General features: G+C 38.8%; 1 protein-coding gene across 2 annotated transcripts in view; it reads left to right on the top strand.

Moving 5' to 3' along the window:
• The first annotated feature begins 1,466 nt into the window (after positions 1-1,466).
• The window catches only part of MYOF (myoferlin), a 113,448-nt gene continuing 96,182 nt past the window's right edge, over positions 1,467-18,732 (top strand). For both annotated transcript variants that reach the window (XM_039480977.1, XM_039480976.1), the window contains exons 1-3: positions 1,467-1,648; positions 14,785-14,840; positions 17,335-17,426. In XM_039480977.1, the coding sequence (XP_039336911.1) occupies positions 1,561-1,648; positions 14,785-14,840; positions 17,335-17,426 (236 nt within the window). In that variant the 5' untranslated portion in view covers positions 1,467-1,560. The remainder of the gene's footprint in view (positions 1,649-14,784; positions 14,841-17,334; positions 17,427-18,732) is intronic.

The raw sequence follows: 18,732 nt of genomic DNA, 5'->3' as shown, positions 1-18,732 counted from the left end.
AATGAGGTGAGGTATAACTCAGAGTTTAATTTCTTTTCTAGGAAACTTGGACCCTCACAGTTATTTTAAAACGCATGTTTTCTGTAACATTTTATGTGCTTAGGCATGCTACGCACTCCACTCTTACTGCATGACCAGTTGGGAAAATGGGTCACTTTCATGGTCTACTCTGGAATAGAATGTTTTTGCTTAAATCCCCTTGATCTTGCATTCCAGACAGTCACAGTAAGAAATCTGTATTTGCATCAGCATGTTTCCACATGGATAATATTAAATTTGGTCTATGCTCTTGATTATTTTTCTCAGCTTCCCACCAGATAGTAACCAGGTGGGCCAAGAAACTAAGGAAATGAACAGCCAGTTCATGTAGACCAAATGAAATAAAATACTACCATACTTCATACAACATATAGTTAATATACAGAATGAACTACGTCTAAAGGTCAACAAGTACAATATGATGGCTTGGACAATTTAATGACCATCAATAATACTTGCAGTTAATACAAGCTAAAAATAATAAGATCTGAGGTTCCAGGGCATAATGTGATATTTGCAGAGGTCAGGATGAAATTTATCTCCCATGTGCGTTTATTGTACAAATAGATATATTGTGTAATTTTGGTTTGGTTTCTTCTGAAACATCAGACAGGAAACAGGACTAAGCATACTAATGGTTGGAACTGGTATAGCCAATTCTTTGTTCTTCTGATTCACCAGTTCTGACTGGCTTCATTCAGGTGGATTCCACTCCTTAGTTTTCTCTGGTTCAGAGCAATCACTTATAGGTCACTGAGCAATAGACAAGGTCTTCTCTCCTTTTGGGTTAAAACTTTCAGATTTTTCTTCAGACACCATATTATTACATATTTCTTTTTTTTATTATTGCTCCTAAAGGGCTGAACAAATGTAATACTGCAATTTTTAAATGCAGAATGTATAGTGCCTACACAATATGAGAGGTTTATTAAAAACCTGAGCTGTATAGAATGGGGAGTACTCAAACTGTTTTGAAGAGTAGATATTTTGTGGATTTACAAAATAGGAAAGAAACATGGAAAATATATTAAAACATGACACATTGAAAGCAAAGATGAGAAAAGTGTAGACCATTATAAAGTTCAACGACATGGTATATTCAGAAGTATAGTTAAAAGAGGGAGCTGTGGTGTGTCTGACTACTAAGGTTGTGTTTAATTTTTGCCAGCGATATACTCCTCATTCCCTGATCACTTACTTATATGAGGTTCATATGCTCAGGCTTTTTTTATATACTGTTTACATTGTACATTTTTCATTTTCACATAGCAGACTTCACAGGATGGTGCTTGCTTTGCACAGGAATTATGGTGTCAGTTTACAGGTAGCTTTTTTTCTATAGCCTTTAGTAACTAGCTCGTCATAGATCCACCCATCAGCCCTTTTTCACTGTAAGCAAACTGTTCCTTGCTGCCTCCTCCTCCTAGCTTTGCAGTCTGGAGGAGGACACAGGACATCTGAAGTACAGAATTTCTTGAGTTCCTTTTCTGACAGCAGTGGTTTAATACAAGTTTTGAAACAATGCTTCGGGTGATTGTGGAATCTGCTACCAATATCCCTAAAACTAAATTTGGAAAACCGGATCCTATTGTTTCTGTTATTTTTAAAGGTAAGGAAAACTAACAAATGTACTCAGTCAGATTTCTGTTTGCATATTTTTGTAGCTTTGAGCATAAAGTGTTCTACATTGGTATTTTAAAATTATGAAATACTGAAGTTACACAAAACTGAATCTCACCATAATGTTAGCAAAGACACTTTTTACCAGAAAGACTGATGTTATCTGCACAGGGCATGATATGGGTGGAGTATGTGGGTGTGATTTTCTTTTTCATGGCCTTTGGGACTGCTTTCCCAAGACTCAGTTTCCAAGCTCCTGTAAGGGTTTATGCCTCTTCTTTTTACTTATAAATCTATTTTTAGTGATAGTATTAATTAAAGCCTAAATTGTGTGACTTTGAGTTACAATCCAGCACCTTAACCTGTGATGTTCATGCTGAAAATCTTTCATCTTTAGCTTTTTTTTGATTTGGCACAGCAGCTGCTGCTCACTACCAATTTTGCTTCTGCAGCAGTTCCCTTTTATTGTAATTATTTTACTAAAATATTTTTAGCATTTCTTTTAATATTATGAAACCTCCTAACTTTCCATATCATACCATTTTCAGAGTTGCCTACTTGTTGCTTAAGGGAGAAAGAGAAAACACTTAACTAACATTTATATGTAAGATTGAACATTAATTTCATTTTGATATAAGTTTTGTACCTGATTAAAGTTTCTATGGCTTCTTCTTCCTTCAGTACCAAGGGGGTTCAGCTACAAGTTTAGTGTTGTCACCTTCAAGGTGTGGAGGAGCCAGACAATCTTGTATTGTGTAATCCATCAAACAACTGTGGCCAACAGTTAAATTTACTCTTGAGAGTATTATTGCTTTAGTATAAGCTGAACTGGAAACAAAATTTTCTAAGAATAAAAACAGTTGCTGAGATTTGGTATCTCAGCAGGGTGAACCCAAAAGGGTGGTTACAGTGTGATGGGGAAGGGTGGTCTATCGGCTGAGAATTTCTGAAAAAATTCTAGCAATCTAGAAGCATTTTATTGTCAAAAAGATGTGCACCCTCTCCTCCCCTTTTCCCCTTTGTCTTAGGTTTTCAAGTTTGTTAAAGTGATTATGCTTTTCCCGAAAGCCTCTGTACTTCCTAATAATCAAGTCTTTCTCAGTGGAACTCACAAGTGCTGTTCTAGCAAGGTAGATTTTTTTCTCACTGTTTTCCCTTTGCCTCTTCTCTTTTTATCCCTTTTTCTCTCGTTTCCTTTCTCTTCTCTTTGCTTTCCTCCCTAGATGTTTCTTCTTCCTATATTGTCTCTGTTCCCTCAGTCCCCATCTTTTCATCTCTCAATTGTTTTATGTCCCTTCTCCCCTTTTTGCCCCTTGCTATTGGTTCTGGTCTCTGTGCTTCCCTGATTTGGTGCTACTTTTCATGACCAAGTCCATTCCTCCTTCCTGAGCGCACACTATTACCAATGCAAGTCCTCTTACTCCATTGAGTAAGACGTCTACTTATGCTGCTTCCACACTGCAGTGTTAGATTTGCTTCAGAATCCTGCGGTTTTTCTGACTGGTGCCTGGGCAGCATGGGAAATGGAACACCAGTGACAGATATTCAAGGGGCAGTTTATATGTGTGACTTGTATGTAAAAACTGTAAACTGATGCTCACAGGCATCATCTACCATTTTCTTTAGTACAAGTTCACCCTGATGAATTTTTTTAGTAGAATATATAATTTCTGACTTTATACTGCATATATTTTTACACACCTGCATTACATATTATGGGCCAGATTCTTTTTTTTTTTGCATTCTGGCCAGAGTAGTGCAAGGAGCCAGAAAACAGCAGGATCTTGTCAACTGTGGAGGAGGAGCCAGTGGTGAGGCGTTCTCAGCTAGTTCACAGTTTGACTATCCGGTGGCAAGGATGCATCGCGACATGTCTGGAGTGTGCTGACTGGTTGCTTACACTTATGGTGTGTTTAGTAGGGAGACCATTTTTTCCCCGGCATGTTCCATAATCTAAATCAATGTTATTGTTAGCAAGGTGTATGCCAACAGAATGGCAACACCTTTATTCTATTAAATTTGTTCCAGACCCCCAACATAGAATACAATTTAGAGATTATATTCCAAAATAAAACAAACCAAACAACAACAAAATAAACTATGTCAGCAACACTTAGGCCCATTTTGCAGAATATTTTTTTCTTGGGGGATTGAGGACCAAGTGTACTTGTGCTCATCCTTAACTCTATGCATCTGAGTACTCCTATTGACATGATTGAGGCCAATGTTGTATTGTAAAATGTAATTTTCTGATAGACTCATGATGGTATTTCACATTCAATCAACAATATTTTCTAAATTAAATTAGTCATTTAAAACTGATGGACTGGTCCTAAGAGGCATCAAGCACAAGTAACTTCTATTGATTTCAGTATATGGTTTAGAACAGAGGTTCTCAAACTGGGGGTTGGGACCCCTTCGGAGGTTGTGAGGTTATTACATGGGGGGCGGGGGGTTCTGAGCTGTCAGCCTCCATCCCAACCCTGCTTTACATCCAACTTCTATAATGGTGTTAAAGATATTAAAAAGTGGTTTTAATTTATATGGGGGGGGTCGCACTCAGAGGCTTGCTATGTGAAAGGGGTCACCAGTAAAAAAAAGTTTGAGAGCCACTGGTTTAGAATATGTTAAAACTTCAGTGGGAGTTGTGTGTGCTCAGTACTTCTGTGAGAGTTGGCCCTTAGACATGCCAGTTATGAAAAAGATTTATCAATTTAGACCCTGGTCCTGGAAACATTTATACACATGAGTATCTTTACAGATAAGCAAACTCTGTGTGACTATTCACATGTGAACATTTCTCACATTCATAAGCATTTGCAGGATCATCACTTTAGTTTCATTAGCTTCTGATGTGTGTCTCAGGTATTAAAAACACAATTTTATCTGCACCTTGAATAGAGCTCATTAGTATTTACATAGTAATGTATAGCTGGCATAATTAACATACACTGACATATTAAGTAAATGTTATCATGAGATGTGCACAAAACCCTGTAGTGATAGACTATCTGCACTAGTTTTTCTTTTTTTTCCCCCCAAGAACTTTTTTCCTCAGCCCTGTGAGCTTGACCTTTTTTATTTACATAAGGAACAGCTCATCATTTAAAGAGAACTACACACCCAAATGTAAACTAATACTGCAAACACAGAGGCTGTAATAGATTTCTGAGCTTGTCATAATTTTCTGTTAAATGAAAGCATTATTGAAATGAATAAGGAAAAAGTGTGAAAACATGCCAAAAGGGCTTTAAACACTAAAAGTTAAGGCAATAAAACATTTTTACATGTAAGAGATAGTAAACTAGAATAAAAACCCTGAAACTTCCTTCCTTTAGATGTAATAGAAGACATGTTTGCTTATATGCACAATCAATAGTAAGACATTTATTGACTTGCTGCTTCCTTTTGACATGTAGCATTCAGTTCTGACTTAAAATTATTTGGAGCTATGACTTCTATTTTGTTGGGCTAGTAGTGGGCTGATGCTCTTTTTTTAAAATCTCCTCTTCTGGGTCTAAGGGCTTGTCTACATGGGAAAGTCAATTTGCAGAATTATAGTGGTATAATTATAAAACTTTAGCTATGCTGGTGTAAATCTCCATGGAGACACTCTGGGAATAAAAGTGACTTTGTTCTGATTTAATTACTCCATAACAACATTATATTTACTGGTTTTCAGAGGTTAAAGTTTAGCCACTCTCCACATTCTGGAAGGACCCAAGGTACCACTGGGCAACCTTAATTCTGTCTTAATGAAGTTTTTGAGCATGTAATTATATTAGAGTTCGGGATGATGGCTTTTAAAGTTTATTTTGGTAAGGAAGTGTGGCGTATTAGCCCTTATGATACCACTGTCAGATTACTTTTAAAAAGGTAGATGATATAGGTTTTCTAAAACCATATGATGCTTATTTCTGCTATTGTGCCATTCACTGGAGTCAACAATGTTGAATTAAAATAATGTGACTCAGTTAGACTTCTGAGTGTGGGATGATAGCAGTATGGTTAGAATTTTTAAGGAAGGAGAACCTTATCCTAAACAAAATTCATATCTAGTGCGTGAAATTCTTCTGGTTAACATGCACATCTCACCTATCAAGAACACTGACAAATGTTCACACTAAAAATGAATTACCATTTCCAATACAGAGTATTAGAAAATTATAGCCAGAAGTAATTGTCATACTGTCTGGAGTGGCTCAAAACAGTGAATGCCTATCTCAGCGCAGACTGTCAAAAACAGCGCAGACATCCCAAACTGATGGTATGTTCTATAACGCGATTTCATCAAGCCAGTAACAAATGTGAACTCCTGGATCGCTATAACAGTCTCACGATAGAGTCACACACACTCCCTTTAAACTCTCCAGTCGATCTTGCCACCCAGGCACGTTGGATGTAGTGATAAATGATCACTTACACCAGAAATCACAAAATATTCAGGTTGCTTTCAGTCCCAAGAAACCAGTCACTTACCCCAGACCCATTTGTATATTATATCTCACACCAAAGACATTACATGTAGCCAATCTTGTAAAGGTTTATTAACTAGGAAAAATAAATGAGAGTTACTGAAAGGTTAGAGCAAGGAAACACATACACAAATTAGTTGCAATCTAAATCTTAAGAGTGACAGAATTGTAACGATCTGTCAATTCAAAGTGTTTTTCAGGACAGACCAAGGAGTTACCCTGGGGGAATCTCTGGCTTCAGTTTGGTTTCTCTGGCCCTATGAGAGTTCAAATAGAAAAGAGAGAGACAATTTTCCTGTGTCTTTGTTTTATTTCCTTCATTCAGTCTCCAAGTCCATAGGACAAGCCTCCTTGCACATAACATTTCCAAGGTACGATAGGGGCATTCATGTCTAAACACTAAATACATTCTTATAATACCTATTTTTGAGCAACATTAACACATACATGAATTGGTCTGGTCTCTAGCTATGAGTTTGTCATTTCTTAGCTAATGCCTGGAGCCTTGGCACAAGCTGGCAACTGACCTGCCAGCATCACACCCCCAATGCAAAACAGGTGTAGGAAGGGATCTCACTGACACTCCTGAATATGCCTCAGAATAACCCCATTCTTGATAAGGCATCAGCCACTACATTTTGCTTTCCCTTTAAACAAATTATTTCCATATCAAATTCCTGTATGGCTAGACTCCAACAAAATAATCTAGAATTGGTTCCCTTAGCTCAGTGCAACCACGTCAAAGCCTGACGTTAAAACATAACTTTTTTTTATTACACAAACAAGGTTTATGTTGCTTAACAGCCCAAACGATGGCATAGCATTCCTGCTCAATGACAGCATAGTTCTGTTCAGTATGGTTAGTTTTTTTACTCAAGAAGGCAATGGGATGTTGCTTGTTTCCCACCCCATTCTGCATTAAGACTGCCCTAACCTGATGTTAGAAGCATGGGTGCACAGTATAATTCATTTGCTGAAATCAGCACTGGCCAAAACAGGCTCTTTGGACATAGCCTCTTATATCCTGAAAGCCTTTTTCACAAGCCTCTGTCCATAACATCCAGTCTTGTTTCCCTTTTTTTGTAAGGTATGTTACGGGGGGGCACAATGCCACTAAACCTCTTTACAAATCTCTGGTACTAGCTGACCAGACCAATAAAGGATTGGACCTGCTTCTGGATTCGTGGGGCAGGCAAGTTTCTAATCGCTTCCTACTTTTAAAGGATCAGAGAAAACAAAACCACTGCCCACCCTGTGTCCTAGGTGGGATATCTCTGCAGTCCCCATTTTGCATTTGGAGACCTTGACAGTGAGATTGGTTTCTTTAAGCCTTTGTAACACAATTCCCATGTGATTCAAGTGTCTTGCCAGAAACTACTGAAAATAGCCAAGTCATCTATATAGGTCTTGGCAAATGTTTGTAACTCCTGCAGCACCTCATTGGCAAGCCTCTGAAACCTAGCTGCTGCACTGATTAATCCAGAAAGCATACCCTTAAACTCATATAAGCCATATTCCACTATAAAATCTTATTTTTCTTGAGCATGAGCATCTAAGGGGATTTGCCAGTACTCATGAGTCATACTTATGAATTTTGCACTCTCCAACAGAGCCAGTAGGTCCTCCATTTGGTATGTGGGGTATGGATCAGGTTAGGTGATAGTGTTTAGCTTCCTAAAGTCCACACAAAACCTCATGGCTTTATCCTTTTTAGATACTGTCACAACAGAAGATACACAGGGACTTTAGTAATTACTCCCATCTCCAACATGCTATCTACCTCTTCCAGGATCTGTTTCTGCATTTCCCCTTTATTACAATAGGCCTTGCTAGGAGCAGGGCGGGGCCCTGCTATTTCAATGGACTGTATAATCCTGTCAGTTAAACCTGACCAGTTGGAAAATACCTGTTTGTGGTGCTTCAAAAAGGCCAGCCTTACCTGCTTTTGGATTGGATCCAACCCTCTCCTGTATTTCTCAGGCACAACTACCTGCTTGCAAACTTCACCAGGACAACACTTTTTCCCTGTGGAAACCTCCCTATACAAAAAATCTACCATTTCCTTCCCCAGCTGAGGTATTATATTCTGAGCAGCAACCCCAGTCCTTGTCCAGAGAAGGGTCATCTTGTTAAGCTTTCACAAACTCCTGAGTCTCACCTAAGTATAGAGCAGACCCTAGCACAGCAGAAGAAGCCTCAAATTCCTTCTCAGAAGCTACTACTCTCAATAGACAAAGGACTGAGGGCATTCCTCCCCACCCCCACAACTTTGCCTGCTGTCTATAGACAGCAGGTGAGTCAGGGCCATACTTTCTCTGGCTGCACGTTATAACATGAACTGCTTAGATGTGGCTAAAATGATAGAGGGAAATGAGCACTTATAAAGTTTGTGGACAATACCAAGCTGGGAGGGGTTGCAAGTGCTTTGGAGGATAGGATTAAAATTCAAAATGATCTGGACAAACTGGAGAAATGGTCTGAAGTAAATAGGATGAAATTCAATAAGGATAAATGCTAAGTACTCCACTTAGGAAGGAACATCAGTTGCACACATACAAAATGGGAAATCACTGCCTAGGAAGGAATACTGTGGAAAGGGATCTAGGGATCATAGTGGATCACAGCTAAATATGAGTCAACAGTGTAATGCTGTTGCAAAAAATGCAAACATCATTCTGGGATGTATTAGCAGGAGTGTTGTAAGCAAGACACAAGAAGTAATTCTTCTGCTCTACTCTGCGCTGATTAGGCCTCAACTGAAGAATTGTTTCCAGTTCTGGGTGCCACATTTCAGGAAAGATGTGGACAAATTGGAGAAAGTTCAGAGAAGAGCAACAAAAATGAGTAAAGGTCTAGAAAACATGACCTATGAGGGAAGATTGAAAAAATTGGGTTTGTTTAGTCTGGAGAAGAGAAGACTGAGAGGGGACATGGTAACAGTTTTCAAGTACATAAAAGGTTGTTACAAGGAGGAGGGAGAAAAATTGTTCTCCTTAACCTCTCAGGATAGAATAAGAAGCAATGGGCTTAAATTGCAGCAAGGGAGGTTTAGATTGGACATTAGGAAAAACTTCCTGTCAGAGTGGTTAAGCAGGGGAATAAATTGCCTAGGGAGGTTATAGAATCTTCATCATTGGGGATTTTTAAGAGCAGGTTGGACAAACACCTCTCAGGGATGATCTAGATAATACTTAGTCCTGCCTTGAGTGCACAGGACTGGACTAGATGACCTCTCGAGGTCCCTTCCAGTTCCATGATTCTATGAAATTTCACCCTTAAAATCCTCCCACTTAAGGTGGACTTTAGTCAGGGGCACAATCACAGAAAATTGAGCCAAAATGAAAATATTTAGACTTTTGCCAGGAAGTCTGTCTTCTTCCCTTACCAAGCTTTCCTTAATCAAAGTGACCTAGGATGCCATGTCCCTTCAGCCTGTACATTCAGTGCCATTCACTCTATCAGGCTTAATAAATTCTTCACTACCTTACCAAGACTCAGTCCTACTATTCTTTATGATGCCATCTGCTGCTGTACTGTTTCCTCTGGGATCATGGTGTTAGCATTAGCACTCATGCTGGTAGCACTGGCACTCGCTGTGGGGGTTCTGGGTGCAGATTGTGGGGTGACCTTAAGTTTGAGGCAATTTGGTTTTGTATGGCCAGGAGTCCCATAGTGATGGCAGACTACTTGCTTTCCCTTAGGGCAAGAGGTTTTAAAATCTGGGCTCCTTTGACATTTTTTAACAAAGTTGGGGTTAGGTTTATTCGTAGACCCCTCCTCCCTCTTAACATGGGGAACAGGAGCATTTCTCTTTCCCTGCGGTTTGTGCCCTGCATGAGCCCTTGACTCAGTATATTTATCTGCAATTTCTGCTGCCTCCAAAACTGTGGAAGGCTTTTTATTACAGACGGCAGCTTTCACCTCATCACTTACTGTCCCCACAACAATTGTTCTCAAACCAGTTCTGCTGCAACGGTTTCTATGGCATCTGGGGCAGTTGGGTGCTCAGACCCTGCTCCTTGCTCAAAGTCTATGAGCAAAGCTCTGAGTTTCTGATCAGAGACTTTTTATGGGATAATCCCCTATTCTTACATAATTTTTCAAGGTTCTTTGTGTCAAGACCCTCATATGACTGCGATTCACTCATTATGACTAATCTTTAACACTTAAAAACTCTTGATATAAAAAGAAAACTTTTAACAGCTCTGGGGTTATGATCTATAAACCCAGCTGATCAGTGGCATGAGAATCCTGCCAAGACTACACCAATTGTCACACTATCTGGAGTGGGTCACAACCATGAATGCCTACCTCAGGGCAGACTGTCAAAGACAGGGCAGATACCCCAAACTGATGGCTTGTTCTATAATTAGATTTCATCAAGCCAGTAACACATGTGAAATCCTGGATCACTATAACAGTCTCACCATGGAGTCACACACAGTCCCTTTAAACTCTCCAGTCTACCTTGCCACTCAGGCGAGCTGGACTTAGTGATGAATGATCACTTACACCAAAAATAATGAAATATTCAGGTTGCTTCCAGTCCCAAGAGACTAGTCACTTACCCCAGATCCATTTGTATCTTAGGCCTGGTCTACACTGGGGGAGGGGGGGTTCGAACTAAGGTACGCAAGTTCAGCTACACGAATAGCGTAGCTGAACTTGAACTACCTTAGTTCAAACTACTTACCCGTCCTGACGGCGCGGGATCGAAGTCCGCGGCTCCCCCGTCGACTCCGCCACCGCCGTTCGCGGTGGTGGAGTTCCGGAGTCGACGGGAGCGCGTTCGGAGTTCGATATATCGCGTTTAGATGAGACGCGATATATCGAACTCCGAGAAGTCGATCGCTACCCGCCGACCCGGGTGGGTAGTATGGATGTACCCTTAGATCACACACCAAAAACAATGCCTGTAGCCAATTCTGTAATAAACTAACTTAAAAGTCTAACAACTAAACATACACACAAATGAGTGGCAATCTAAATTCTAAGAGTGACAGAGTTGTAGTGATCTGTCAATTCAAAGTGTCTTTCAGGGCAGAACCAGTGGTAACCCCTGGTGATCTCTGGCTTCAGTTTGGTGTCTCTGACCTTGTGAGAGTTCAAACAGCAAAGAGATGGAAAATTTTCCCATGTCTTTGTTTTATTTCCTTCATTCAGCCTTCCAGTCCATAGGACAAGCTTCCTTACACATAGCATTTCAAAGGTGTGATACAGCCATTCACCAATCCTTTGTATTGCAACGTTCCTTGATAGCCCATCTGATTTTGATAGTTCTTCTCAACGGATGGGGGAGAACTCTCTCCCCATCTGAGTTCACAAGTTTAGAGCAAACATTTTCCAAGTTATAAAGCAAAACTTACATATTTCCTTATAGCATGGAATTCAGACATTACAAATAAGATTAATGCATGCAGCAACTTGCAGACATTCTATCAAGTCTAAACACTAAATACATTCTTATGAGACTAATGCCTATTTTGAGCAACATTAACACACATGAACTGGTCTGGTCTCCAGCTATGAGTTTGTCAATTCTTAGCTAATGCCTGCAGCCTTGGCAAAAGCTGGCATCTGGCCTGCCAGCCTCACAGTAGTACAATAAATCTATTTGTAAACTGAAACTAACAAAGATAAAGCAGGGGAGATATAACCTGTCTTTATTTCTGGTATCTGTAAGATAAGTGTGCTTTATTAACAAAGAAAGTAATATAAAAATATCCTACATATGAGCATTCCTTACCTAAGGTGAGGCCAAAAGAAAAACAATAGATGGCCCACTGTCCTACTGTACTATTTACCCAGATTTGATTCTCATCAAATGATATGATTTTGAGTCTTGCTTTTCATCATTGGGTTCATAGCCAGTGCGGAGTACCCGATATCAAAGCGACCCCATTGGCTGAAGAATGGGTGATGCTGAATGGCCCCAAAGGGAATCCTCTGGGCCAAGAAATGTTGCTATAGCATAGTATCTTAAATGGGAAGGGAAAAGTTCTTTGCTACAGGTACAAAAACAAAGTAAAATAAGTGGTATTAAAAGAATGGTAAAATAGACGAATACAAAGAGGCAACATAAAATGAAGGGAATAAACACTAAAAATCAACCTCAAATGTGTTAACTCCACATATGGACTGACTCAAATTATGCATGTTTTTTAACATAATCCTGTTAATTTAATCCATACACCCCCAAATCCTTCTCAGTACTCTCAAATATATGACATACAATATTTGTTCTCAGCATACACTATAGTATGTACAGTATAAATGAAATTATGGACCTTATTTTTATTTTACTATTATTTTTTAGTAATTAGTACTAGGTAGTCAAGAATGAGCTCTCCCCCTTGTCAAGAATGAGCCTGGCCAGTGTTTACACTACACGGTCCCTCACATTACACTACAGACTTGTGACTGAGGTATTAGCTGGCTTGAGTGGGGATTGTAGTGCTTTTATCAATCAGTTCAATAAGGATTGTCTCTATGGTACAATTCCACATTACATGGAACTGCAGGAGGAATCCTTCCTCTGACAACCCCACCTTCTGTTGAGCAAAAGTCTGGGAATCTCAAGATCTGTTCTGAACCTCAGATTTTCCTGGTAGCCATGCTCAACAGTGCAGCATTATTGATTAGGTGACCTCACTATATAGGATTGTGAGTAGAGCTGTGGGAATAACTGATTTTTCAGTTTGCTGGCATTTCTGAAAAATCAAAAAAGAAAAATAAAATAAAATAAAACAATAAAATTTGTTTTGGGTCAAAATGAAACAAATATTTCAAAAATTTTTGAGAATTGAAAAGTTGAAAAAAACCATTTCAGAGTGAATGAAAAGTTTTATTTTGATTTTGAGCTTTTTAATATTTAATATAAAATTAAAGACAATTTCTAAACAAAAAGTCATTTCCAATTAAAAAAATCAAAATATTTCATTTCAGAAATGTCAAAACAAAACATTTGGATTATTTTCAGAACATTTGTCTTTGGTTTTCTTTTTTGACTAGCTCTAACTATGAAGTGGAACTCAGGCTGATTTTATGACAATTAGTTCTTTGTTCTGCAAGATGTGAGCTTACGGCACCATAGATTATAAATGCTGTTTCCTTTGTGGTATGATGTGAGTCAGTATCCTGCATAATTTGTGGCCAATTCCTGTTACAGAACTGTGTGTCAGTTCCTTGCAATGTATACTATGGGCTAATTTTTCAATGCCTTCCATTTTCATCCAATAGAAAGACATCAAATCCCACCACCTGAGTAATGTGGAAACTGACTTAATATTGCCTCACAGACCTTCACAAAGTTTTACTGACAATTATAGTTGTAACTTGCAAATGAAAATGTGAGCTTGTAATATTGCTTCACTAAAGGAGTGAAGATAAGAAAGAGGGCAAGTAAAAAGTTTGTAAATGTCAATCTTTCTAGTGATATCTCGGTATTAAATAACTAAACAATTAGTTCACTTGGAATAGACGTGATAATGAGTAAAGCTAATATATTAGTAATTCTTGTGTGGCACTCACTTCCCCTTATAAATTTGCATTTGTTCAGTGAGTGAACTGTATTTTATGTTGCCAAGCATCAAGAAAGAGACAATGTTTTCCTTCCTCCATACATATTTTTATTTTATTTTCTATATATAAAGAAAAAATCAAAACACCTAGGATCAAAATGTTAGCTGATATAGATTTGTTATAATGGGGGAATCCTCTTGGATTCTGTTCTCCTTTCTATGAGTGAAATTCACACAGACAGGTTTTGTAAGAGCCTCTGCACCACTTAAACCCCATTGTGCCTCTGAAGGGGAGGAGCTTGGGTAGAACGGCCATACCAGACACCACGGCTTGTGCACCATGGCTTACCCCAGGGGAAATAGGCTGGTTTACACTGAAGTACAGCAGTGTCTGGGAGCCTCCACTTAGGGGAATGCAACTATTGCAATTTATATGCTGAAATGGCAGTCAGTGTGTTGATGCATTGCAGCATTGCAAGTTGGAGGTAAGAATTTCATCCACCTAACCCCCTAGAAACCTCTGCACGGAGCCTATTTACTCAAAGGAGTGAATTCCCCTTACATGCATGTGTAATTCTCATTGGTATCAATATCTGCGCATATGAAGCAGAGAACTTTTTAAATTATAACTCTACATTCCTCTGCCTAGACTTTTTTTGTTTAAATTTCTGCCATTTTAGAGGAAGCTTATAAATATTAAGCAACAGGAATCCAAGAATACAAACAAGGGATTAAACAAAATGAGTGATATGTTCTTATGAACAAGATCAATCACATTGGGGCCACTGTCAAGGCTGTTAGTCTGGCCCCTTTCATCAACACTAAACTCACATAAAAAAAAAGGACTAAGCCACATAAATGACTTAGGGTAAAGGAACTGATCCAGTCTGCATGAAACATTCGTTATGTGTAAACTAAATAAATGCAAACAAATTACTGTGCAAGTAAACTAAAAACTGTCCAAAGGAATTTCCAGCAACAAAAACTATAGATGGGCCAAAATAGTTTGATCACATCAAGCTTTAAAAAAAATCTTTTATGAAAGAAAATGGAAAGATTCTATTATTATTTTACTTAATATTCTAATCCTTTAATAGAAGCAAACAATCACATTTTATTTTTATTTGCAGATGAGAAAAAGAAAACAAAGAAAATTGATAGTGAACTCAACCCTGTTTGGAACGAGGTGACGTATTCTCATAAAATGTTTGTTTTTAGTATACGGTACAGTGCGTTATGGCTACAAAATTAGTATATTAGTCACTGCAGTTATGAATCTGCGATACAGATAGGAGTTAAAGTAAAATACTTTCCTATAAGGTGACATTAAATGTGTTTTAAAGCTGAGAGAACAAACACAAAGTGGGATGGGTGATCCAGTGGATATAGTGTACCGGACTTTCAGAAAGTCTTTAACAAGGTCCCTCACCAAAGGCTTGTAAGCAAAGTAAAGAGTCATGGGATAGGAGGGAAGATCTTCTCATGGATCAGTAACTGGTTAAAAGCTAGGAAACAAATGGTAGGAATAAATGCTCAGTTTTCACAGCGAAGAGAGGTAAATAGCAGGGTCCCCCAATGATCTACACTGGAACTTGTGCTATTCAATGTAGTCATAAATGATCTGGGAAAAGGGGTAACAGTAAGGTGACAACATATGCAGATGATGCAAAATTACTGAAGTTAGTTAAATCTAAAGCAGACTGTGAAGTTATAAAGATATCTCACAAAACTGGGTGACTGGGCAACCAAATGCCAGATGAAATTCAGTGTTGATCATTGCAAAATAATACATTGGAAAACATAATCCCAACTATACATAGAAAACAACGGGGTCTAAATTAGCTGTTACCACATAAGAAAGAGATCTTGGAGGCATCATGGATAGTTCTCTGAAACCATCTGCTCAATGTGCAGCAGCAATCAAAAAAGTGAACAGAATGTTGGGAACCTTTTGGAAAAGGATAGATAATAAGACAGAAACAGGGGCGGCTCCACGAATTCCGCCGCCCCAAGCAGGGCAGCGCACTGCGCTGCTTGCGTGGCCGGGCGCCGGTCCCGCGCCTCTGCGGGACCTCCCGCAAACGTGCCGCTGGTCCCGCGCCTACGGTGGAGCTTCTGCAGTCATGCCTGCGGGAGGTCCGGTCGTCCCGCGGCTCAGTTGGACCTCCCGCAGGCATGACTGCGGAAGGTCCGCCGGACCCGCCTGCCGCCCTGCCGGCAAAAGGCTGCCCCAAGCGCGTGCTTGGCGCGCTGGGGTCTGGAGCCGGCTCTGGACAGAAAACATCATTATGCCATTATTTAAATATGGCCGACACCTTGAATACTACATGCTGTTCTGGTGGCCCCATTTAAAAAATGATAAATATAAATATAAAGTGGAAAAAGTACAAGAGAAGGGCAATGAAAATGATTAGGGGTATGGAACAGCTTTCATATGAGGAGAGATTAATAATAGTGGGACTACTGAGTTTAGAAAGTGATGACGAAGGGGGGCTATGATAGAGGTCTATAAAATCATGAATGGTGTTGAGAAAGTGAATATGGGAGTGTTATTTACCCCTTTACATAACACAAGAACCAGGGATCCCTCAATGAAATTAGTAAGTAGGAAGTTACATAAGGAAGTGTTTCATCACACAATGCTCAGTCAACCTGTGGAACTTGTTGCCAGCAGATGTTGTGAAGGAGAAAAGTGTGAGTAGGTTCAAAAACCAATTAGATAAGAATAGGTCCATCAATGGCTATTAGCCAAGATGGTCAGGGATGCAACCCCATACTCTGGATGTCCCTAAACCTCCAGCTACCCGAAGCTGTGGCTGGGACTTGATTAATTGCCTTGTACTGTTCTTTCCCTCTGAAGCATCTGGCACCAGCCACTGTCAAAAGACAGGATACCGGGCTAGACAGATCATTGGTCTGACCCGGTTTGGCCATTCTTATGTTCTTATGAGCTGTGACAATTGTATCTCATCTCATTTTAAGTAAATGTAGATGGATTTCTGGTTTGTTTGGGGCCTGCTTCTCCTGTCATTGAAGTCAAAGGAAGTTTTGACATTGATATTAATAGTGGCATGACTGGGTCCCTGATAGGAGCACTGCCACTTTGATAATTAACTGTACACCAAAAGTAATGAAAAATGGTAATGCAAGTTAGGGCTAGGTGTCTAGAGGGGTGCCACAAAGGTCAGTGTTAGTTTTAGCTATATTTAGCATTCTCTTTAATGAGCTAGAAGAGAGGTTAAAGTGCATATTCATGAAAGTCATGGGTCATTAAATCTACAAATAAGAGAAGGGTGTAGAAACACAAAGGCCTGAAATCATTGGCAACCCATTTCCCCCCATGACTGAACTTGGAATAGGCCCAGGTCTAATGAAGGCAAATAAGTTATTTATATTAATACAAGGGAGGAGAACTAGAAGTACTGTAATGGGACACTATTAAGAAACTCTCCTTTTTAATTGCAATGTACCAATAACAAGTCAAAATGTACTACAGACATGTTCTGAAGTTTTTCACTTCATTTTCCAGATATGCAGATGTAAGATCAGTCAGGTTTAACTGTGTTACTAAATGTAATGTTCATTCATGAAAAGTTGTATTGTTTGCCTTCATATTGTTGAGGTACTTTGTATTTCAGCTGTATTGATCCGTGGTTTTTGCTCCAATTCTCTTTGTACAGATCCTTGAATTTGATTTGAAAGGGATAGCACTTGATGTTTCATCATCCCTGACCATTATTGTGAAAGATTTTGAAACAATTGGACAAAACAAGTATGTACTTTTTTTCATTGTTAAATTCATCTAATTTTCAATGTAATTCAAAAGGGCAAACAAAAATTATGAATCTGATATTTCACTACAAACAAACATTGCTGCTATTAGATTGGTTGGTTGATTGAATTGGCTGACATTTTATTGTGCTCTAATGATTCTCTATGTTTTAGGCCTGTGGTCTTCTCTTTGCTCACTGTGGTCTTCTCCCTCACTAGTGTTTCTGTTTTGTTGCTCTGGAGGGAGACTTCGGCCTTCTCCGTACACTTGCCCTTGTGCACAAAGTTATTTCCTCCTTTTTCTGCCCCCTTTGAGAGGCCAGAGATTGAGCTTCAGCCATACAATTGATATTCATGGGTTTGGATCAAATGCATCAGACAAAACCTCTCCCAGATAGCGGTCAGAAAACCAGTTCTAGTTAGTTTCAACAAAGTCAATGTTCATTGGTAATTTTACAGAATTAGAAAATAAATGACAGATAGTTAAACCCATTCTTGCCTGGATGAATATTGCAGGAAGCATTGATAGATTGACACTAAACTAAAAATTATAGACTATTGAACGATGGTTTTATAGAAAGTATATCTGGTCTCTTCCTCAGTGGAAGATCTGACAGAACAAGTGTGTCTGTGTTTTTTTCTTACTGTTAATGATATTGAAGAAATAGTCATGTTGTATAAAGGCAGCTATTTTTACATGAAAGGGAAAAGACACAACTAAAAGATCGGGGGTTATGCAGTGTTCTTTGTTTTTAGTGCTGGAAGTTTTGTATCCAAGAGTTTTTATGTTTTATCCTTACATTTTTATAAAATGTCAACTAATAGAATGAGAGAGACAATACTGCAAACAACTAATAGAATAACTATAAAGCATAAACTCATCAGAAGCATTCAGTTCCTTGAATTGTTTAAAAAGGCAAACTGTATATTTTTAAAAAAATAAATGTTTGAAAGCTAAAATTAAATAGAATATGTAAGGTCCTGTAAATTAAGCTGGTCAGTAAAACTAAAACAAGTAAAATGCTACTTCATAGAACACTTATTAAAAAATCCAGAGAATCATTTTTTCCCAGGGAATTGTGTAGTTCCTGGAATACAGAACTTTCATGTTTGGGATATATGCTTATAAACAGTTTCCTAGACATGTAACAAAGATTTGCAACATTGCAAAATGCATTTTGTATAAAACTATACACTATGCATGGAAAGGTTTCACTGCAATTAAATCATGGCCTACTTATGTACAGTATGTAGATAACACTGCCGTATAGATTTTCAGTATTTTGTCATAATTGTTATTTGTATTG

Source organism: Mauremys reevesii, linkage group 7 (genome assembly GCF_016161935.1).
Source record: "Mauremys reevesii isolate NIE-2019 linkage group 7, ASM1616193v1, whole genome shotgun sequence".
Classification (NCBI taxonomy): Eukaryota; Metazoa; Chordata; order Testudines; family Geoemydidae; genus Mauremys; species Mauremys reevesii.
Note: the sequence above shows the minus strand (reverse complement) of the source record. Positions and strands in the feature narration are given on the sequence as shown.